The sequence below is a fragment of the Aedes albopictus genome, chromosome 2 (assembly GCF_035046485.1).
Source record: "Aedes albopictus strain Foshan chromosome 2, AalbF5, whole genome shotgun sequence".
Taxonomy (NCBI): Eukaryota; Metazoa; Arthropoda; class Insecta; order Diptera; family Culicidae; genus Aedes; species Aedes albopictus.
The window spans coordinates 308,111,412-308,135,433 of record NC_085137.1 but is presented as its reverse complement, the minus strand read 5'-3'; the positions used below and the strand labels follow the sequence as shown (position 1 = coordinate 308,135,433).

Genomic DNA, 24,022 nt, shown 5'->3' with positions numbered 1-24,022 from the left:
TGTACTGGTACGGAAGCGTGGGTCTGGAGACACCGCACGATCATACAGGCCAATAGTAAGAAATCAAAGCTTGTTTTTCTCAGAGATGGCGCCACCACATTAAAAGTAAAATCTTTTTTCTTGTATGAACAAATCGCTGGCTTGCACTTGTTCCGCATCGCAACGATTTGTACCCTGGGGCAAAAAGTTGCAAATTAGAAACAAAATCGTTATACCTATGCGTTTCTTCCGGATTCATTACAGTAACAGAGAATTTATTACGCCACCATACAAATTTCAAGCTGTTTACTTCTTTTTTTCTGACTGGCATTTTCCACCCGTGCTGCGCATGATGTTTCCGAGTGGATAGGTGCAGGCGGCGCCGCTGTATATGTGAAAAACACGTGGAACACTAGCGCCATCTACGAATCCGTAGCGGAACTATCGCTCATGATTTACACTGTTATCACGTTTACCGCATTTATCAGAAAAGCGCCTCTATCGGCACTTTAGCAAAAAGGCAGCTGCTTGTTTACTATTAGTCTCGTCAACTTCGACTATAAAATCTTGTCGCGGGTTATGAAACAGCGGCTGGAAAATATACTTCGCACGCACCATATTTTATCTGATGTACAGAAGTGCTTAAATTCGGGGCACAACATATTCCAAGCCACACTTTCCCTTAAGGACAGAATAGCGCAGTTAAAGGCCAGCAGACGCAGTGGTAAACTGGTATCATTTGATTTGGACAGTGCCTTCGATCGTGTTGATCATCGCTTTCTGTTCAACACACTGACAGACCTCGGCTTCAATACAGATATGGTGACCTTATTGGCAAACATAGCAGCAGGATCGTCGTCCCGTCTACTAGTAAATGGGCATCTCTCCCCACCGTTCCCTATCCAGCGTTCGGTGCGTCAGGGAGATCCACTCTCGATGCACCTTTTTGTGCTCTATCTTCACCCTCTCCTACAACGGTTGGAACAAGTGTGTGGTGCAGATATCATCGTTGCCTATGCAGATGACGTCAGTGCCATCGTCACCGATGTCAACAAACTGAACGAGATGCGTGCTCTATTTAGAGATTTTGGGCGAGTATCAGGGGCACGCTTGAATGAGGAAAAAACGACGGCGATCGACGTTGGAGTCATCAACCCAGATATGGCTATTCCATGGCTTCGTACGGAAAACCAGGTAAAAATACTTGGAGTGATTTTTTCTAACTCGGTGCGCGAAATGGTGTCACTAAACTGGGATTCGCTCACCACCAAGTTTTCCCAACAAGTGTGGTTACACTCCATGCGCATGTTATCTCTGCATCAAAAGGTGATTCTGCTAAACGTCTTCCTGCTCTCCAAAATCTGGTACATTGCCGCAAATTTAGCACCGACAACGGCGCACATAGCCAAAGTGACAGCCACCATGCGACGGTACCTCTTCCGAGGCATAATTGCGACAGTTCCTATGGCACAGCTAGCACGTCGAATAGAGGACGGTGGGCTTAACTTGCTTTTACCTGCGATGAAGTGTAAAGCCTTGCTAATCAATCGTCATATACGTGATATTGACTCCCTACCATTCTACGAGTCCTACCTGAACCAGGCTAACCGTCCCCGAGCCAACATCTCCGAGCTGCCATGTTTGAAACAAATGCTGGACAATATCCAATCCTGCCTTTTCAAATCCGCCAGAACCCGTCTGCAGACCTTGTCTATCGCTTTTTTGTTAAAGGGACAGATAGGCCAAAAGTGGAAGTAGCAAACAATAACGCCAATTGGAAACGTATATGGAGAAATGTTTCGAATCGCAATCTTCTGCCACAACAGCGTAGTGATTTGTTCTTGTGGGTAAACCAAAAAGCTTAGTTTCTAGCTCCCAAGTAGAGCGCTCAAGTAAAATTCCTCCTTTTTCCGTAAGTAATTTTGACATTTGTTTAAATGACAGCATTTTAACGAAACGATGCTGTAAGAAGGATGTGAAAGAAAAGGGCACCAGGTTGTTTACGATTTGGACTTGAAGAAATTTCGTTCGTTTCCTCAGGAAATGTGTGGGGAAAATGATTTAATTTATAACTTTTGGGTGGGCTGCTGGGGAAAATCCAGACTACGGATTCGCACTACGGTGGGAGGAATTCTGCTGGGTCTCTGACGGTTAGTTCATGGAGTTCTTGAAGAAATACTGGGACAAAGCTTCACAGGGAATTGAATAGAAATTTGATGAAGATCCACAAAGGATTCTTTGTGATGAATCTTCTGGCATTCCGTACGAAGGTTTTTCCTTGAGATTTCACAGAAAATTCTCTAGAAATTCTTTCAGGTGCTCCACCAGAAAATCCACCAGGATTTCAGATTTCTCCAATAATTCCTCCAAAGATTCCTTCAGAAATTTCTCTGGAGATTCCTGCAGGAACTCTTCCGGAGATTTTTTTGGAAATTCCTCGGGGAAAACCTTCCGGAGATTCCCCCAAAAGATCCTCCAGGAATTCCTCCAAGGATTCCTCCAGAAATTTCTCCTAGGATTCCTCCAGCAATTCCTCCGAGGATTCCTCCAGGAATTCCTCCGAAAATTCCTCCTGGATTATCTCCGCCAATTTTGTCAGGAATTCTTCTGAGGATTCCTTCAGGAATTTCTTTGGGGATTCCTCCGGATTATCTTTGCTGATTTCTCCAGGAACTCTTCCGAAGTTTCCTCCAGGTACTCCTCCGAAGATTCCTCCGGAGATCCCTCCAAAAAACATTGCGGAGATTCCTCATTCAACTCCTCCGAAGATTCCTCCAGAAATACCTCCTTGAAATTTCTCCAACAATTCTTCTAAAGATTCCTTGAAAAATTCCTCCCAGAATTCCTCCAGAAATTCCTACCGGAATTCCTCCAGAAATTCCTGTCGGAATTCCTCCGGAGATTTCTCCAGAAATTCCTCCGGAGATTTCTCCAGGAATTTCCTCCGGAGATTCGTCCAGGAATTCCCCCAAAGATTCGTGCAGTAATTTCTGGTGGAATCTCCTATTCCCGGAGGAATCTCCGGAGAAAATCCTGGAGGAATTCCCGGGGGAATTCCTGGAGGAATCTCCGGAGGAATTCTTGGAGGAATCTCTGTGCAATTCCTGGAGAAATCTCCGGAGGAATTATTGGAGGAATCTCCGGAGAAATTATTGGAAAAATCTTAGAAGGAATTTTTAGAGATTTGCTCCAGAAGATCCTCTGGTGATTGCTCAAGAAATTGCTTCGGGGATTTCTCCGGTAAATTTCCGGAAGTTTTATCGGGGATTTCCTAGAGGATTCACATGAGAATTTCTGGATGATTTCCTGGGAAGTCCCTAGAGGAATTTTCGGAACACTCCTTGAGGAATTCTCGTGGAACTCCCTGGAGGAAAGCCCGGGGAACTTCTGGAGGAATTCCCGGAGAACTCCTGGAGGAACTCCTGATAGAACTCTTTTAGGAATTTTCGAGAACTAACCAGCTTGTTCCTGGAATTAAGAGCTATTTTCGTGAGGAACTCAAAAACACCATCTTTCCGTAACTCCCAGAACTCCCGAAAATTTTATTGAAATCATTTGCTTCTCTTGGGCCCACAGCTTCTTCGAAGAACTTGAGGAGCATCGCCGAATTATTCGTTTTTTTTTTAAGTATTTCCCGCTTCCTGTAGAATCTCGGACAATACTCGGACTCCTATAAAATCATAACTTTCTTTTATGAGATTTCACAGAAAATTCTCTAGAAATTCTTTCAGGTGCTCCACCAGAAAATCCACCAGGATTTCAGATTTCTCCAATAATTCCTCCAAAGATTCCTTCAGAAATTTCTCTGGAGATTCCTGCAGGAACTCTTCCGGAGATTTTTTTGGAAATTCCTCGGGGAAAACCTTCCGGAGATTCCCCCAAAAGATCCTCCAGGAATTCCTCCGAGGATTCCTCCGAGGATTCCTCCAGAAATTTCTCCTAGGATTCCTCCAGCAATTCCTCCGAGGATTCCTCCAGGAATTCCTCCGAAAATTCCTCCTGGATTATCTCCGCCAATTTTGTCAGGAATTCTTCTGAGGATTCCTTCAGGAATTTCTTTGGGGATTCCTCCGGATTATCTTTGCTGATTTCTCCAGGAACTCTTCCGAAGTTTCCTCCAGGTACTCCTCCGAAGATTCCTCCGGAGATCCCTCCAAAAAACATTGCGGAGATTCCTCATTCAACTCCTCCGAAGATTCCTCCAGAAATACCTCCTTGAAATTTCTCCAACAATTCTTCTAAAGATTCCTTGAGAAATTCCTCCCAGAATTCCTCCAGAAATTCCTACCGGAATTCCTCCAGAAATTCCTGTCGGAATTCCTCCGGAGATTTCTCCAGAAATTCCTCCGGAGATTTCTCCAGGAATTTCCTCCGGAGATTCGTCCAGGAATTCCCCCAAAGATTCGTGCAGTAATTTCTGGTGGAATCTCCTATTCCCGGAGGAATCTCCGGAGAAAATTCTGGAGGAATTCCCGGGGGAATTCCTGGAGGAATCTCCGGAGGAATTCTTGGAGGAATCTCTGTGCAATTCCTGGAGAAATCTCCGGAGGAATTATTGGAGGAATCTCCGGAGAAATTATTGGAAAAATCTTAGAAGGAATTTTTAGAGATTTGCTCCAGAAGATCCTCTGGTGATTGCTCAAGAAATTGCTTCGGGGATTTCTCCGGTAAATTTCCGGAAGTTTTATCGGGGATTTCCTAGAGGATTCACATGAGAATTTCTGGATGATTTCCTGGGAAGTCCCTAGAGGAATTTTCGGAACACTCCTTGAGGAATTCTCGTGGAACTCCCTGGAGGAAAGCCCGGGGAACTTCTGGAGGAATTCCCGGAGAACTCCTGGAGGAACTCCTGATAGAACTCTTTTAGGAATTTTCGAGAACTAACCAGCTTGTTCCTGGAATTAAGAGCTATTTTCGTGAGGAACAAAACACCATCTTTCCGTAACTCCCAGAACTCCCGAAAATTTTATTGAAATCATTTGCTTCTCTTGGGCCCACAGCTTCTTCGAAGAACTTGAGGAGCATCGCCGAATTATTCGTTTTTTTTTTTAAGTATTTCCCGCTTCCTGTAGAATCTCGGACAATACTCGGACTCCTATAAAATCATAACTTTCTTTTATGAGAATGGAATTCTTGGAATTTCCTTCCGTATTAACTTCTTTATATCTCATGGATTGACCAGGTTGTTCGTTCTTAAAATATTTGGATTTTTACTGCACTAATTTTCTCTCTATAACCCCAATATCGTTCCCAAGATCGTCCCACAATTACCAACGATAGAGTGAGACAGAGCAAAAGCAATGCTGTAGATTCTCACATAATTACTTTCTTCCAGGAAACAAACTTTTTCACCAAACTGAAGTTGTTTTGAAATTAACCGCAGGAAATCCACACTCATTGCGTTTTGCCGCAGAGGCAGAGTTGCGGATTTTTTTGAGTACATACCACAGTGCTTCCGCATTCCGTTGCACTTCAAACAGATGTTTTATCTTGAGTTCTTCGCTTGCCAAATCTTTCCCCCTGTGTACTATAGGCCTAAGGCCCCTGTGTACTAACAGCTTAATGCACATTGATGTCTTTGGTGCGAAAGAAGAAACAAAAACAAAGAGAAATGTCACTTTTACTCACGGAATAATACATCGACATATTATTCCGTACGGAAAATTAACAACATGACTGACAGCATCGCATGACAGTGCCATCTGTTGGCAAATCTTTTTGGCTGCGAATTACTTATCAACTGCGAACGCTAAAGTAATTTTGATTGCAAAAGTTTTACTTGACCATTACTTGTCCTATCCTTTTACACAGTACTTACCAGGTGGAAACTAGCCAAAAGACTCCACATCGTCGGCTGTTATTCACCATGAATCGTACGGACGGAGAACAGTGTATTCATTGTAATGCGGCTCTCGAAACACTTCAGCATAAGTTCTTCGAATGCCCTAGAGTGATCGATGCATACAGAAGTCTTCAACAGAAACTTTCAACGTTATTTGGCGGTCAGCGTACATTCCAGTATGCTGATTTGATGCGACCATCTCTCGAACGGATTGCAGCACCAAGCAGAACAATGATTATGAAGATTTTAATTAATTACATCACTTTCATTCAAGAGTGCAATGGTAGAGTAGATGTAAATGAGTTAAATTTCAATCTTGATGTCGTAGTTTAAGAAGTTATGTGTATAATTTTAGATAAACCAGAACGACAAATAAATGAACTGTTAAAAAAAAAAAAAAAAAGATATACTACGGAACTCAAGGATGTTTAAAAAGACCTCAACATACAACAATTTATCATTAAGAACCTAGAATGTTTGAAATGTAGCATTTTGAACCCCAATCCCCGAATTCAGGCTTGTTTTCCATCAGCAGAGAGTGTTGAGGATGTTGTGGGAGGCCAAGGAGAATACATTTTACTAAGGTGGCGCAGATAAACATTGCAAACCACTGGTTGTCTCTTCCACTCTTCTGGTGTTCTTATGTTACTAAAATAGTGACGTCACTATTTCAGTTCCATAAGAACACCAGAAGAATGGAAGAGACAACCAGTGGTTTGCAATGTTTATCTGCGCCACCTTAGTAAAATGTATTCTCCTTGGTGGGAGGCTGTCGGTTTACCTACTGGTGTTGGCCAGCTGAGTGTGAGCATTAGGTATTTGAAGAGATGGTTGATATATAGGCGGCATCGGTTAGTTTGATTTTTAGCAGTGGTGTGGATGTTTACGAGTTGCGAGGTTTCCCTTGGTTGCAGAGGAAAACCAACATGCGTGCAACTATGTGGTGTTTGTTGCCAACATCTCAGTAGAGCATTCGTATTTTGACAAATAACAAGTTTTCCGCTTAACACGTGTGTATCAACTCGATATGTGATAAGCGGTAAACTAGTTGTTGGACAAAACATTTGTATGTCCAGCTAAGAAGTTGGTGTATTTTATCTTCCTACTTCTGAGAACAAACTCTACGTAGATGTTTGTTATTATCGTTTTGCGCTTCAGTACCTACGACGATGTGTAGCTCATGATTTTATCATGATCTTGAATGGACTTACAATAATTCTCAGTCACAATAATTACACCTTAAATTTAAAAATGTTTTAATTGGTGATTTTCTTAAAGTCTTTGCGAAAAAAGTTTACATTATGTATTAGGTTGTCCAAATTGAAGAACCCTCTGTTGAATATTGTTATAATCATTTTTGGCTCATTTTTAACTTCTATAACTAGAGAGTTTCTCAAAGGATTCCCGGCCCTCCAATCCTCCATGTTATTGAAAAAACGAAATATTAAGGAAAAATAGAGCTACTATTTGCTGCTATTAAAAAATGTGTCGGCCATATTTAATTCGGAGGCCATCTTGAATTTATGAAGAAAATATACTGACTCAACTTTTCACAATTGCAAAAGCTTTTATACGCTTTCTAAAAACATTTCGTTTTGAGTTTTTTTGGAGAAACTTTCAAGTTGTAACAGTTCAAATGAGCAAAAATCGAGGGGTTCACAGAAACAGTTGTGTCTTTAGCTAGCAGGTAATTCAATCAACCAAATGCATTTCCATATTTTTTTAGGCAAGACATTCAGAAAATCATCATCTCCTAGGTACAAACAGTGGGTCGATCTCAGTTTTTACTCTTATCTGTATCTGATTAGAAGTTACAACTACAACACAACTACAACACAAGTGTAAAATAAGAGACACAGAAGCATTTGTGTGTTGTTCGGCATGGTCCAAACTTCATCCGATACCATCGTTGTCGAAATGACGTCAAAAATAAAAAGTTTTTGAAGTTTGAATCGCCTCGCCGAAAGAATGTCTGAGCCGATTAGCTTGCAGCGATCTGGACAGCATGGAAGATTCTGTGGTTCTCTTCAAAGAAGGTGTCTCTAACGTGAATTCGGAATTACTCGCATGAATTACTCCATGAATTCTTACAGGACATATTTCATGAAATACTCCAGGAATTCATCCAGAAAATAAAAATTGGAAAACATAACTTCAAAATTTCCTCACAGTTCAAGGAAATTCTTAGGAATTCCTATTTGAATTTCCCTGGGAAATTCTTTAAAAATTCCTTCACAAATTACTTCAAGAATTCTTGCAGAAAGTACTCTAGGAATTCCTCAAGGTAATTTCTGGCGAAATTCCTGAAGGGATTATTGGCAGAAATCTTAGAGGGTTCTCTGGTGAGATTCTTAGGAAGGTCCAGTAGGAGCTTTGAAATTCTCGGAGGGATTCTTGGAAGAATTCTAGGGGACTTCCGTGGAATACTCTGGGAATTTTCGGAGGAATTCCTGAGGAACTTTCGAAGGAATTCCAGCATACCTCCTGATGAAATTTTCGAAAAACTGCTGGGAATCTCCTGAAGAATTTCACGGGAAGTTCTGAGACATTCCCTAAAAACTCGTAGAAGTATTCTTGGAGAACATCACGATGAACTTCTGAGGGACTCCTGGAGGAATTTCCGAGGAACGCCTAGAGGAGTTCTTGGGTAATTTCCGACACTTCCAAATATCATATAGATCATTTGTATGTCAGTGGGTGTACAAGGAACACAAAGAAATACTCATCATATTATGAGAACAGAGGTAATCGTGGAAGAATTAGATCGATAAAGCAAAGAGATACAAGAGTAGAGCTTGTAGAGCTTGAAGGTCTTAATTCCAGAATAGTTTGAATGACCTAGATCACCAAGTAAATGTTGCTAAGTTACCAGAATTGTACTCTGTGGTTCTAAGAGTAGCGTAGATTATATTCCGCGAGCATTCGCTACAATAACAATATCCTAAGATTTACAGATATTGCGGCCCATACTTCAAAATACATAGGGTCCATTTGTATGCCAGTAGACACCCAAATAGCAACAAATAGAGATACTCGTATTATAATAAGATGCAACAGACACAATTGTGAAAGAATTATGCCGCTAGAGTGAAGAAAAACAAGAGTAGAGTCAGGCCTTGAAGTTGCTAACTCCAGAATAGTTTGGAAAGCCTGTAATATCCCATGAGTGTACCAAAAGCATTATAGATGTGCACTGAGGTTCCATCATCAGTATAGACTACATTCCACGAATATTTTTTCACAACTTAAGCATGATACAGTATGTAGATATCGTAACCCAAACTTCAAAGTGTATTGGAGGCCATTTGTATTTCACGGAATGTCCAACTACCACAATATCAAGTTGCTCATAGCCAACCCCCCCACTACTTGACAGATGAGCTCAGTTTCGCGTACCTACTTGCAAATCGTAGATGTCGCTACTGTACGTAAACAACGGGTCCATCCTTCACTGACGCAACAATTTTTGTCCATGCGAAAACATCTTTTTGTTGCGTGGTGAGTGGAAGCCAAAGAGAGGCTAGCGTTTCGTATCAAAAGGACGTAAGCGCAAAAACTAATGTTCATTGAAATTTTGTATTTATTTTAATTTTGAATTTTCTTTTTGTTGTGTAAGAAATGTAATAAAAGCACATGTTTAACACTTAAACTACCGAGGGGGTAAAAACTCCCGCGAACTACCCAGGGTCCAAAAAAAGTCGGAAGTCCAACTTTGCCAAGGCATATCTCGGCCGTTTTTCAACCGATTTCAAAACTTTTTTTTTGCAATGGAACCGGACAGGTTTCAAGATCATCGTCCATTTAAAAAAATATAAAATAGATGCGTCTACCCAAAGTTATTAAGCAAAAGGCACTTCCTAGTTTTTTTGAAAGCGCATTTTTTGCGCACGTTGATCAATAAAACAAAATTTAAAGCGATGACATATGGTTTTTTCGACTCTAAATCATGCGTACAGCTGGAGTGAACACGTTTTTGCAAAATAAGTGATTTTTCAGTACACTGATAATTTACCTTTCTCAAAAAACTGCTAAAATACCCTATTTTTCACATAAAATAAGCAATAAATCAAAATTCAAAGCGATGACATATAGTTTTTTTGGTCTCAAATTGTTCATAGGATTGTACTCGACATTTTTGATGAACAATGAAAATGTTCTAATTACACTCTTATTTTGTTTTACCCGGAAAACTACGGAAACTATAGTAAACAAAATACATTATGCCGAACTTGATTTGCGTTCTCCTACGCCAGAAAAGTAAAAACAACACGTTAAGATTCCTGTTTATTGTTTTAATATGTTTTGTGCGGTGTGTTATTCTTGGATTTCGTCCTTTTCAAAAGTAGCGCTTGCCGCTTTGAATCTGACAGTACCACCCGGACCAAAATTTTTAGGTATGCTGACGTTGTTCGGCAGCTGTCAAGAAGCTCCCGGGTTGCTCATAGCATAGTGAGGTCTAATGGACATCAACGTGACTAAATTTCTTGAACAGAGTGAACACAAACGATGGTAGATGTTTTAGATCTTAAGAAAATGAATTCCAGAGTAGTTTGGATGACCTAGATCACCCAAGTCATGTACCGTGAATTTTCTAGGGGTGTTTTGAAGCTTTTTGAGTACCGTAGACTATGTTCAGTGATCATTCATCGTGCATGAAATTTGGTTGAGAATGTTAGATTTATGTCACAAACTTCGGAGGCCTTAGAATAGCTCTGGGATCAAAACTTCAACAGACTATGATGGGTAGTATGTAATACATTGCATGTCTAGGATCAGTGAAAACTATTAATGATTGGCAAAACGATGAAATTTGAGCAAAAACAGGCAGAATTTATAAAAATACAAAAAGCCAAGTATTTTCGGCTCCCCGAAGGGGGAGGGTGCAAAGGGGGGATGTACCATGCATTTCTTAGCACAACTATTCCCCATGACTATAAAAAAAATTCCGGTGTATAATGTTTTGGAACAAAGAAGATATTGCATTTCTACCAAAAGTAGATCGTCCCGGGCTGTTTACGGGTTAAGTGAAAAGGCGTCCAGACTGGAACGGCATATTGCAGCATGCAATTTGGGTTCAATCATTTACAGCAGGTGAAGAAATGATGAATTGCAAACCGCGTGTTTTTAAGGGCTGCCAGGAAAGGTACGAGGCGAGATGGACACCCATCGGGGCATAATGGACACCTCTGCATATTTGATGCTAATCCTTTGATTAAATCGACCAGTTGAGTAATTTGCCTACGGAGATCAATAACACTGCACAATGGTCCGAATCCACGTTTTAGCAGGAAAAAAATCCGTATCTCTGTTTTCGTTAATTTTGGGCATTTGGTGTCTTCAGAGAAGTTGTTTGAATTTGTTTGCTGCATCTTTTCCAAAATTTTTTGATTAGGGTGGTCCGCGTCTTAACTCAAATCTGGAATAGAACTTTTAAATTTAAAGTCATACGCGATCGAGTTCTTCAGCAAAGTTGTAGGCAATGCTATTTTGAGCAACTTTGCCGAATACGCCGTTTATCTAGCTCTTAATTTGAACATAGTAGGTCAACTTTAAGTTTTGACTTAGGGTGAGCCACCCAAAAAAGGTTTTTTCGCAATAACTTTTTTATTTGATTTTTTTCGAAGATGTGAGCTTCGGAGCATTTGAAAACCAAGTAATGACGCATATTTGTTCTGAACATTGCACGTTGCTAAGTCTTGTCATTCAAATGTTATGGGCAATTTTGACTTAAAATCAACGATGTCTTCAAATGCTTATATCTCTAGGAGCTGGTAAAATAAAAAAAATTCTTTAAGCGGCATTTGGAAGGTCACATATAAAGCTAAATTTGGAGCAAATATTACAAGAACGTTATTTTTTAAATTGGAATAAATCGACTCCAAAAATCCCCTTAAAAAATCGAAAACTACTTATAACTCATACAATTTTAAAGATAGAGTCAAACTGTCTTCGGAAAAAATGTAGGTTTTTACCATGCCTACAAGTTTTCCATACACCATTTTTTTGCAAAACGTGAAACAAAAGCTTGAAATTGATAATTTGATTCTTAGGGGTACATGCTATGTTTTTCTAGGAAATCAGAACGATTATATTCTTTAAAAACAAATTATCAATTTCAAGCTTTTGTTTCACGTTTTACAAAAAAGTCGTGTATGGGAAACTTTTAGGTATGGTGAAAACCCACATTTTTCCCGAAGACAGTGTGACTCTATCTTTAAAATTGAATGAGTTATAAGTAGTTTTTCGATTTTTTAAGGGGATTTTTGGAGTCGATTTATTCCAATTTAAAAAATAACGTTCTTGTAATATTTGCTCCAAATTTGGCTTTATATGTGACCTTCCAAATGCCGCTTAAAGAACTTTTTTTATTTTACCAGTTCCATGAGATATAAGCATTTGAAGACATCGTTGTTTTTAAGTCAAAATTGCCCATAACATATGAATGACAAGACCTAGCAACATGCAATGTTCAGAACAAATATGCGTCATTACTTGGTCTTCAAATGCTCCGAAGCTCACATCTTCGAAAAAAATCAAATAAAAAAGTTATTGCGAAAAAACCGTTTTTGGGGGGCTCACCCTAAGTCAAAACTTAAAATTGACCTACTATGTTCAAATTAAGAGTTAGATAAATGGCGTATTCAGCAAAGTTGCTCGAAATAGCATTGCCTACAACTTTTCTGAAGAACTCGATCGCGTATGACTTAAAATTAAAAAAATCTGTTCCAGATTTGAGTTAGGACGTGGACCACCCTAATCAAAAAGTTTTGGAAAAGATGCAGCAAACAAATGCAAACAACTTCTCTGAAGACACCAAATGCCTAAAATTAACGAAAACAGAGATACGGATTTTTTTCCTGCTAAAACGTAGATTCGGACCATTGTGGCACTGATATAATACTCCATCTTAGACGAGCTTACATAACATCAAAGTTGATTAAATGAACTTTAGGCTAAAATAATCGCATTGATTTTTTCCAAACTCTCTAAAACGCCTAACAGCATGTAATGCGCGTACATCCATTCTTAATTTTTAGGGTTCATTTCGCCCCTAATCGATAACAACATTGCTATTTTGAGTAAATTGTGATCAAAAAAAAATACTTTATCCATTGCAAAATCTGCGTATACATAAGATAAGGTGAACAAACCATTTATTTTTATAGTGGACACACTCAAACACTCGTAATACCTTATTTGCTGCTGCTTCGAAATTATAAGAATTTCACCACATGAAAAACATACTTTAATCTCAATGATATTTTGGTTATTTTGGAGAAATGTAAATGGTACTTTTGAAAAATAGAACAATTACTTGTTCCTTTACACTTATGCATTAAAAGTTTAACATAAAAGTCAACGGTTTCGGCAAAAACAGGGGTGTCCATTTAAGTCCTCGTAGGTTTCGAAGACAAAACTCGCGTTGTACAAGACTCCAATTCTTCCGGTCGCTTTATACGGTCATAAAACATGGACTTTGAACGAAGTTGATCGGAGAGCCTTTGGAGTCGTCGAACGTAAAGCGTTGCGAACAATACTCGCCGGTAAACATGAGGATTAGACCTGTTCACTTTTTTTGACCTACCCGTGTCACATCAAATTATCAATCCACATGCAAAAACAAGGCTTCAGCCCTTGCTTCAGTCCAAAAATGAGCCAAATTGATAAAAGTTTAGAGGTGTATCAAATCGATTTTGTGTTTTTTCGAGCATTTTCACGAAAATGTACTTCAATATCCAGAAAATTGCACCGTAAATGTACCGGAAATACCGTTTAATACTCTACAACTTTGCCGAAGACACTACGGTGTTTAAATTACTTATTTCAACGTTATTCAACAATTTTCGTTCGAAAAAAATACAATATTTTTACGACTTTTCATGTAAAAGTCATGTAAATTTTCATTGTTTTACGTGACTAATTTAACTAGCTATTGTTCCTATGTGTTACGAACATTTCGTCCATACATCATTTTAGTGTAGAAATTCGTTTTCATTGACTAATTATCAAAAGTTAAAAATTGTACAGAGTTGCTAGCATCAAATAAAACAAAGTTACCCATGATTTAAACGTCATTACACATCTGCATCAGTTTAAATTTGGTGCAGATGGTTGAGCATGAGATTGTCGATTCGAAAGTTTAAGGTTCGAGTCCTGGAATAGGATTTTTTTTGCGTCTCGATCCAGCATTAAGTTGATGAAACTACGCACTGCATCTCATTGCAATTTGGCATCATAGCATTGTTTCGAAACCGTACGCTGGAGAATAAGAATACAACTACATCACGGCAGACTATGAAGAACTTGGTGAGATCTTTCTAATTAAAAAACGTCATTTTATTCATATACATGGGATATTTACCATACCAAATACGCGCCAAAAATAAAAATGCTAATTTTTGGTTCAGGAAATGTTAATGCATTTCAGATATCCATTTGATATCAGGATGCATCAATGCGGGGCTTACTGTTTCAGAAAACGACCTCAAGATGTACGTGCAAGCCCTGTCATACTTGAAATGGGTCGTTGGACGTGCAGTAGAGTTATCACCTTCCATATCCAGGACTAAAAGTGTTTGCGTCTATGGATAAAAGTTAAAAATAGACGCAGACATTTTTCTTCCATAAAAGCACTGCTGTTCAGTGGGAGATGGACTGTACATACATACATACATACATACATACATACATACATACATACATACATACATACATACATACATACATACATACATACATACATACATACATATATACATACATACATACATAGCATTGTTTCGAAACCGTAGAGTGCATAGTAAGAATGAAGTTTCCCTTCATCGTGTAGTTGTGCTGATTTGTGGGTAGATAGATAACAAGTAAGCTCCACCCACAGTTGTCTAATGTTGCATCCAGAAGCAGTTCCATCATCATATTGAATTGATCATTATCAAACAGATGCTCAATATTTCGCCCAGCTGATCTCGTCGAAACGATTTTTTGTCAACAAGTATAATCTAAAAATCTGTCCTGGAATGCGCTTAATTGGCAAGTTCCGATCATTATTATTTGGGAGATTGCGTGTAAGTCATGGCAGATTCATCATCCTAACTGCTACAAAGAAAGAAAAAAAAAGTTTATCATGCATTTGAGCTTGAACCTGGGACCTTCTGATCCACAGGCTCGAGCCTTACCATCTGCACCATTTCTGATACTTAAATCAAAAGACATTAGAATACGGTGGCATGACGTGTTAATCATGGGTAACTTTGTTTTAATTCGTGCTAGTAACTCTGTGCGATTTTTAGTATCAACGTGACATACTTTTGATAATTAGTCACAGAAAACGAATTCCTACACAAAAACGATGTATGGACGAAATGTTCGTTGCACAAAGGAGTAATCGCTTATTAATTTAGTCACTTAAAATAATGTAAATTTACATGACTTTTATATGTAAAATCGTAAAAATATCGTGTTTTTTCGTGATTTTTTAACTAAAATTGTTGAATAACTTCGAAATAAGCAATTTAAACACCGTAGTGTCTTCGGCAAAGTTGTAGAGTATTGTTCTAACTATATCCTAAGGGTATCTCCGGCACCTTTTCGGAGCAATTTTGTGAATTTCGGAGTAAATTTCTGTGAAAACGGCTAAAAAAAACACAAAATCGATTTGATACACCTTTAAATCTTCATCAATTTGGCTCAATTCTGGACTGAAGACTTGGTTTTGCATGTGGATTGATAATTTGATGTGTCACTGAGAATCGAAGAAAAAAAGTTTCAAAGTGAACAGGTCTAATGAGGACGGCATTTTCCGGCGTCGCATGAACTACGTATTTTACCAAGTATATAAAGAAATGCATATAGTTAAGCGAATTAAACACGATAGGGACGAGACCAGTGGAGGCGGATGCTTGATTCGGCATAGACTCACCGCTTTGAATTGTAGCCCATCAAGTATCAAGTAAGTAAACTGCAGCCCGGGCTTGGTAACCCGATGCGACGATGAGGTAGGTGTATAATAGTTGCTGGGAAGAGACTATGACCTCAATGGGGTCTGTATTACGAGTTGGGTATTACGCATTTACCGTAGCAATATTAATTTAATCGATTTGACCTCCAGCGGTTCCCCTGCGTGGTCAAATGGTAATTAAATTCCTTCTAATACAGAGGAAAACCACTTGTATGTCTAATTTCTATGATTCACAGTACTTTTGTGGTTTCTATTATGAAAAAAGTTAGAGAATGGATCTTACCAAATTTCCAGAATTAAGAAAAACACAAACGAGATTTTAACGAAATAAGGCGGCACATCAAAGTTAAAATGAAGCTTCTTGCTGATGGTGGTTTTGATAGTACATGTGTACTTTTTATCGAAACTGAATCAGTAAAGAAACAGAAAAACTTCCCATCATCAGCATCCATATCCGGATGCAATTGAAAAGCTATTCATTGCACTCATTAGCAAGGAGCGAACTTCAAAGCTAGAATTGCACTTCAAACCATATCCTATTTGTAATTTCACATCAATTTGCGAGATAACGCAAGTCGTACTGAAAGCAGCAAAAAAAGCTGCATTCCATTACCAATAGACCGGCCCACATTTGTATGAGACGAAAAAAAAGTTTTCAAAATTCACGGGGCACCCTCTAGAATCGTGCTTTTGGATGAGAAGAACAATCTGTGAAAGATTCAGCTCAATCGGTTAAAAAATGAGCTGGCGCAAATGAGTTGAAGGTTTGTATGGGATGTTCAGTCGAAATATATGGGAAATTGGATGACCTCCAGTCTCTGATACGGTACGCCGATTTGGCGAGTTCGATTTGACTCAGAATTGAAAGAATGGTAGTTGAGACCCTATGGAACAACTTTGTAGAAGACCATACCATGATAAAACTTAATTTAGTTACGGTTTCAGCTAACGAAAGCAGAGTGAGGACATCTTCCCCCGTTTACTCTCAGTTGTTACATGCAGCACGTGTTTGTCGTTCGAAACCTGCACACTACATCATAGGCGGCTGTGTTGTCTTTCATTATTTCCATTGCTCACGCATGTGGATGGGTCACCGACAAACCGACGTGCCAGCTCATACAACTTTTCCAATTTTTCTTGGCAAATAAGTTCTCCTTTTAATCACTAGCTCCATCTGTGCGATGATTTACACAGCTTCCTCTTTATGTGTGCGTGCGTACAGGAACTTTACCTTGTCATAATATTTTACACATTTTGAAGTAATAACCTGCATTCAATGTTTTGCGCAATCAGAAGATATTTCGTTATGAACGTTGGAATGAAATTTTATCCGGTGAAAGTTTTTATGTTTGGGAAATTTTATTTCGGACTTATTGACTATTTTGCTTCCTGTATCGAAGGATTTCTTTGAATAGCTTCATTGCATGGTTCATTGTATCTTCTATTGGTGAGATAGAAATAAGAGTGTATGTGATGTTTACATTGATCAGCTGGAAATTTTTGCGCTGTTTTATGACATCTTCTTCAAGGTTTCTTTTGTCAAAAGACGAAAATGACAGAACGAGTTACGATTTCTAAACGGTTTGAGGTTAGAATTTCTCGCCAATCTTGGAAACAGAGTGTCACGTCGGTTTGTCGGTGGATGGGTATCGAGACAATGAAGAATTACATAGCTGCCTACAAGGCTGCCTATGATGTAGAGCGCAAGCTTCGACCGACAAACACGTGCTGTATATAACAATCGAGAGTATACGGGGGAAGATGTCCTCACCCTGCTTTCGTTAGCTGAAACCGTAACTAAATTTAGTTTTATCATGGTATGGTCTTCTACAATGTTGTTCCATAGGGTCTCAACTACCATTCGTTCGATTCTGAGTCAAATCGAACTCGCCTAACCGGCGTGCTGAATGAGAGACTGGAGGTCATGCAATTTCCCATATATTTCGACTGAACATCCCATACAAACCTTCAATTCATTTGCGCCAGCTCAGTTTTTAACCGATTGAGCTGAATCTTTCACAGATTGTTCTTCTCATCCAAAGGCACGATTCTAGAGGGTGCCCCGTGGAATTTTTCAACATTTTTGTATTTGGGCCAGTCTAATTACCAATCTCATTTTCCGATCCGCATCGAGAAGAGTTCTTTTCATGGTTGTCGCCCCATTATTGCTGCGCTTGCTGAGCTGTGTGGTCATGAGTGATACTGTAAATATTATTTTGCCACCGACGTTAACAAATCGTTTCTGGGCGAGATCTCTTTTATCCGTTCCCACATTAATGCTAATGGATCCCTTCCGCTCATGACGTGAATGGGGTGGGGGTGAATCGCTGTTGCAAATATGCATCCGAATACATTTATCCTTCATAAATCACTCGGGGACAAGGCAGCGCTTTTCTTCTAAAGCATACGGGTGCATGCAAGGAAACATGTTTTGTATAATACTTGCAATCTGGATGAGGCGTCTTTGTCGCAGGGGCGTCCTTATCATTTATCACCTTTTGAGAAAATTTGCAGCATATTTTTCTTGCCATAAACATGAGAAGAATGTTCAGTTCAAAAGAATTACTGCAGCGGTTTGCAATCTTGGTGGCACTTAAAATTGCTTTTATCTTTCGATGTATATTATGGAAGCATGACTCCCACCAATGACTGGTGGATTTATATGCATGTATGGGAATTATATGGCAGCATAATGTCGTATTTCAAATCGAATTTTCTCATTTAAGCCCTGTTATACGTTTTCAATGTTATGGAAAAATTGTTGCAAATAGAATAAATGCATTTGTTTTATTGGGATATTATATTATGTTTGTACAATGGGGTCACAGGATCAAGTTTTCAACCCCTTTCTGAACTAAAGGGCAGGCACATCACGTGGTAAAGCAATCAATGCATTGGGAATCACTGCGTCAGATTAGTAATCAGTCTATCACACTATACAACCACAACCTCTCTTCTTAGTGCCAAAACTCACCTGGTTTCGTCCTCCTGCTCCTTCGCCGAAGCGCTCAGTCTGGGCAGCATCTGCAGGAACGGTAGGTCCTGCTTGGTCTTGGCCTGGGGGCACCGCGGTGGAAGTACCTTGAGCGCCAGGGCACTGATAGCATCCTTATCTCGCCGGGCCGGTACCATCGCTTTCCACTTTTTGTAGCAAAGCAGCAACCGCACGTAGTCCATGATGCCAAGAGGAGCAGCTCCCCCGGAAGTCCCGGTGCGTCTCGTCTGGCTGGCCAGGATCTGCTCGAACACCGGATACATCAATGCCACGGCCCCACTGCCGGCCAGCAAATCCATCTTTAGCAGCGTGAGCGTGACAAACTCACTGTCGCCATCGAAAATGATGTACAAACTGCTCACTATCTGATTGCACTGGGCCAGCAGCACCGCCGGATTGCGCTCTCCGGCCAGAGCCGAGCATTTATAGCGGATGTAATCAACCAGGACATCCATCACTGTCAGTCGATAACGACGGGTCTCGGGTGGAAGCTGCAACGGAGAAAGCCAGAGAGGAATAAATACGTAAGTCAGTGGGTAAAATGCTAGGATAATATGTACAGTCGGAATTCGTTATACACAATAGGTGGTAGGTATTTTAAGCCCAGTGATTTCTCGGCAGCCCTACATCCGAATGAGCTAATTTTTTGTATGTAGTTGTGGCATATAGTGATCAAATTATCTTCCAAAAAATAAACTGAACTGTTTCAAAAACAAAAGAGAAATTGCATTTGGCATACGATGGGTGGCGTACAGCGGGTGGCACCGTGTTAAACGAATTACGACTGTACGGAGACAAGAATCGTCACAAGAAGAGATTTCACTTGAATGCATCGTCGCTTTGAGGGATTTATTAATTTTTGGGATCAGGTTGGAAATCTACCCGGCATTCCAAAACAGAGTATAGTGCTCGACAATGCTATGAGCCTATCTGGAGAAATCTGTGGTGAAATCATTGGATGTATCTGTAAACATTTCTGAAGGAATCGTGGGAGAAATTCCTGAAGCATTTCATGGAACAAGCTCTTAAACAATCACTATCGAAACCCAGCAAGACGTTCATGCACAGAAAAAAATATTCATGTAAAATTCAACAAAAAAATATTCATGTAAAATTCAACAAAAAAATAATGCACATAAGGCGCCGTCCACAAATTACGTAACGCTCTAGGGGGAGGGGGGGAGTACGACCAAGCGTTACGGTCCATACAAAAGTTTAAGGATTTTCATACAAAAAAGCGTTACGGAGGGGGGAGGGGGGGTTCAAAAATGACGATTTTAGCGTTACGTAATAAATGGACGCTGCCTAAAGGAAATGCTAGAGTTAGTGCATATTCACATGAGATATCATGTAAAATTACGTTACGTTCGTGTAAATTTCCGCTAATGGGCGCGTAACCGGTTGGTGTCCATGATGGTTTACGCGATGGTTGGCGGAAATTTACACGATGATAATGTAATTTTACATTATATCTCATGTAAAAGTGCACTAACTCTAGCATTCCCTTTATGTGCATGATTTCTCGCTGAATTTTAATTACATATTTTTTTCTGTGTGCAGGACGATTCCCTGAAGAAGCCACTTAAGGAATTCCTGAAAGAATCCCTGGAGGAGTTCCTGAGGAAATACCTGGAGGAACTTCTGAAGGTGTCCCTGGAAATCGCAGTTTTATGCTCATAGTATGACGTTTGTTTGGATACGTGAATTTTGAGCTACTAAACTTTATAGCAGCATATGGTTTTAGAAAGTTCCTCTTCCTACCGGAAGCGGTTCCGGCATATCTAGAATTCTATGATAACAATGAGGTGGTCTCTTTAGGTAATTCTTAAAGAAAGAAGTGATCGGCTGTTCGGGCTCGAAAGAAGTTGATCATCAATATTAATTTCTATTCCCGATCAGCCTAGATAGCCGTGTAGTGGCGGTAGCAGTTCCTTCAACTGGCTAAGAATAATACTACGGATTGTCTGATCCAGTTTCATTTTGGCTTTTGATGCGTACAGACGTTATTTTGAAAAGCTCCGCAGGTAGTGAAGTTTAGTAGTGTCGCCTTCGTTAGAGGGTCGTATATATAACCACAACACAAACAAACAAGCTATCAAACATGGCAGCCACAGGACAGACATCCCGCATCAACACGTTCATGGTCAACTTTTCGGAGGCCACCAAGAAACCCAAGGTCGAGGTAATCACGGATTTAATTTTTAACAAGATCAAGATCCCATCGCAACGAGTGAAGTCGTTTCAATTCAACGGATCGCGTGGAGTAACATATGTCGAGTGTGATAGTCTGGAGTACGCACTAGAAATCGTTGAGAATCATGACAGGAAACACGAGGTGGTGTATGATAATGTCAAGGCCGTTGCTCCTCTCCTCATGGATGATGGTGCTACGGTGGTCAGATTACATGATCTGCCCCCACGGATGGATAACGAATACATAAAAAGCGAAATGACGAAATACGGAGAGGTACTGTCGATTAAGAGTGAAGTTTGGGAGGCACCAGAGCAGTTGAAAGGAATTCCGAGTGGAGTCAGAAAGTTGCGGATTAGGTTGGTCACCTCGATTCCATCCTACATTTTCATGGCTGGCCATTCAACTCTCGTCACGTACAAAAACCAGCAAATCACGTGTAGACATTGTGGTCGACAGGTGCACTACGGTGCAAAATGTGCAGAAGCGGTGCAAATCATCAGTGCTCAGCGAAGCGTCAATACTCGTCTTCAGAGAGGTGCGTCAGGGTATGCGGATGTACTCCAGGGACAAGGTCAGGCTCAAAAGAAACGAGCCGCATCAGATGACTGGGTTGGACCGAACATGGTTAACCTCAACGCCTTAAACAAGAAATGGACTCAACGACCGACCATCACTACCACTGAACAGCAATCCACACCCTTGGCTGAAAACGTTCCCCAAGGAAAACCAGAAGAAGATTTCACGATTCCCAACAAAACAGCTCGTGTTTCCAACATCATCGGTGGTAGTGATAAAGTGGTTAACGCAAACGAAGGTACGTCTGGCAACACCAACATCAACCAGTTTGATGTATTGATGTCCGAAGACGACGATAAATCGCCATACCGTAGTGACTGCTCATTGGCATCGGATTCATCAAAAGCAGAAAAGATAAAAACCCGAACACAAAGGAGTAAGAAAGCATGAACACTAACACCACTAACCCTTCAAATAATCAAATTATATCATACTACGTTGCCACGATCAACGTAAACAACATTTCAAACAAAAACAAGCTTAATACGTTGAAGACATTCGTCAACCGGATGGAATTAGATGTAGTTTTGTTCCAAGAGGTAGAAAGTGAAAACATCGATCTGTACGGTTTTGAAATTGTATATAATATCAATCATGAAAAACGAGGAACTGCTATAGCTTATAAGGCTCATTTTCAATGTACAGACATTGAACGTAGCATCGATTCCAGATTGATAAAGATCAAATTAAATAACAACGTCGTCATTTGTAACATTTATGCCCCATCTGGTTCAAACAACCGGTCAAATAGAGAATATTTTTTCAATGAAATTGTTCCATATTACCTAAGAGGTTCGAATGAATTTTTGATCTTGGGAGGCGATTTCAATTGTGTTGAGACAGCCAAAGATAGTAGTAATAGCAATACCAACAATTTCAGTCCAATGCTGAAACGATTGCGACAAGCTTTACAGTTGAAAGATGCGTGGGAAGTAAAATTCGGGAATAACCAGGAATATTCTTTTATTCGCGGAGGTTTCGGGTCGAGAATCGACAGGATTTACGTTTCACATGCACTATCATTGAACGTTGTTGATGCAAAGTACCAAGTTACATCTTTTACAGATCACAAGGTTCATATTGCAAAGGTAAAATTACCTTTTCTGGGAAAACCATTTGGCAGAGGAATTTGGAATTACAAGTCTTTAGTTCTCAAAGATACGAATAATATTGAAGAATTTAAGCAAAAATGGCGTTATTGGGTATCGCAGCGACGATATTATCGAAATTGGGTGGTTTGGTGGGTGGAATACGCGAAGCCTAAAGTTGTGTCTTTCCTTAGATGGAAGTCTAGAAACATGTACTACGATTTCAATAGTAACATGGAATTTTGGTATTATGCATTACAGCGAGCTTACAATGACTATCTTACTGACCTGACTAAAATAGCAGAGATTAATCGTATCAAAGGGAAGATGCTAAAATTGCAGCATGATTTTAGTGCTTTTTTGTCAAGAAATAATGAGATTTACCTTAACGGTGAACCATTATCTATTTTCCATTTAGAGCAGAAACATCAAAAGAAAAACAAGACGCGTATAAAGTCACTAATTATTGATGGCAAAACGGAGGAAAATCAAGAGAACATACAAACCCATGTAGTTGATCAGATTGAACGTTTATTCAAATCAGAAGTAGTTGCGACGAATGATGATTTCAGACCGGAAAGAATTATTTCAAATGAATGTTTGGAAAATGATGAACTAATGCAGGAAGTAGATGAAGACGAGGTATTTTGTGCCATTAAGAAGAGTGCTTCTAAAAAATCGCCGGGAATGGATGGACTCCCAAAGGAATTTTATGTGGATTGTTGGAATATAATAAAAACTGAGATAACAGCTGTAATCAATAGTTTCCTCCAAGGCAGTATTGAAAAGAAGATGTGCGATGGGATGGTAGTGCTTATCAGGAAAGGAAATCTCGTCCACAGTATTGATGGATATCGTCCAATCACATTGTTAAATTTTGATTATAAAATTGTATCGCGGATTTTAAAACAAAGGTTGAATAGTTTGATGCCGATTTTGGTTAGCAGTAATCAGAAGTGTGCGAATCCAAGAAGAAATATTTTTGAAGCGACCTGCTCAATCCGAGATCGCATCGTTGAACTCCAGCACAAGAAAAGGAAAGCTTTATTAGTTTCATTTGATATGGAGAAGGCGTTTGATAGAGTAGAGCCAAGGTTTTTGTACAGCACATTGCGTAAGATTAATTTAAATGCTGGGTTTGTTAGTTTTCTTGAGAAGGTTCGAGATGTTTCTTTTTCAAAAGTTCTGATTAACGGTACATTTTCCCGTGAGGTGAAAATCGAACGCTCTGTTAGACAAGGTGATCCTTTATCGATGCACCTATTTGTTTTATACATAGAACCTCTTTTGCAGAAAATTATCCATTCTTGCTCGGATAGTTTGGATTTGATTAACATGTATGCGGATGATTTGTCTTTGATAGTCAATAATTTGAATGACTTGTGCAACC

At 39.6% G+C, this 24,022-nt stretch overlaps 1 protein-coding gene across 6 annotated transcripts in view; it reads right to left on the bottom strand.

Annotated features, from left to right (window-relative positions):
* The window catches only part of LOC109422466 (uncharacterized), a 355,145-nt gene that overhangs the window by 68,965 nt on the left and 262,158 nt on the right, over positions 1-24,022 (bottom strand). For all 6 annotated transcript variants that reach the window (XM_062852222.1, XM_029879793.2, XM_062852225.1 and 3 more), the window contains exon 4: positions 18,754-19,265. In XM_062852222.1, coding sequence (XP_062708206.1) covers positions 18,754-19,265 — 512 coding nt within the window. The remainder of the gene's footprint in view (positions 1-18,753; positions 19,266-24,022) is intronic.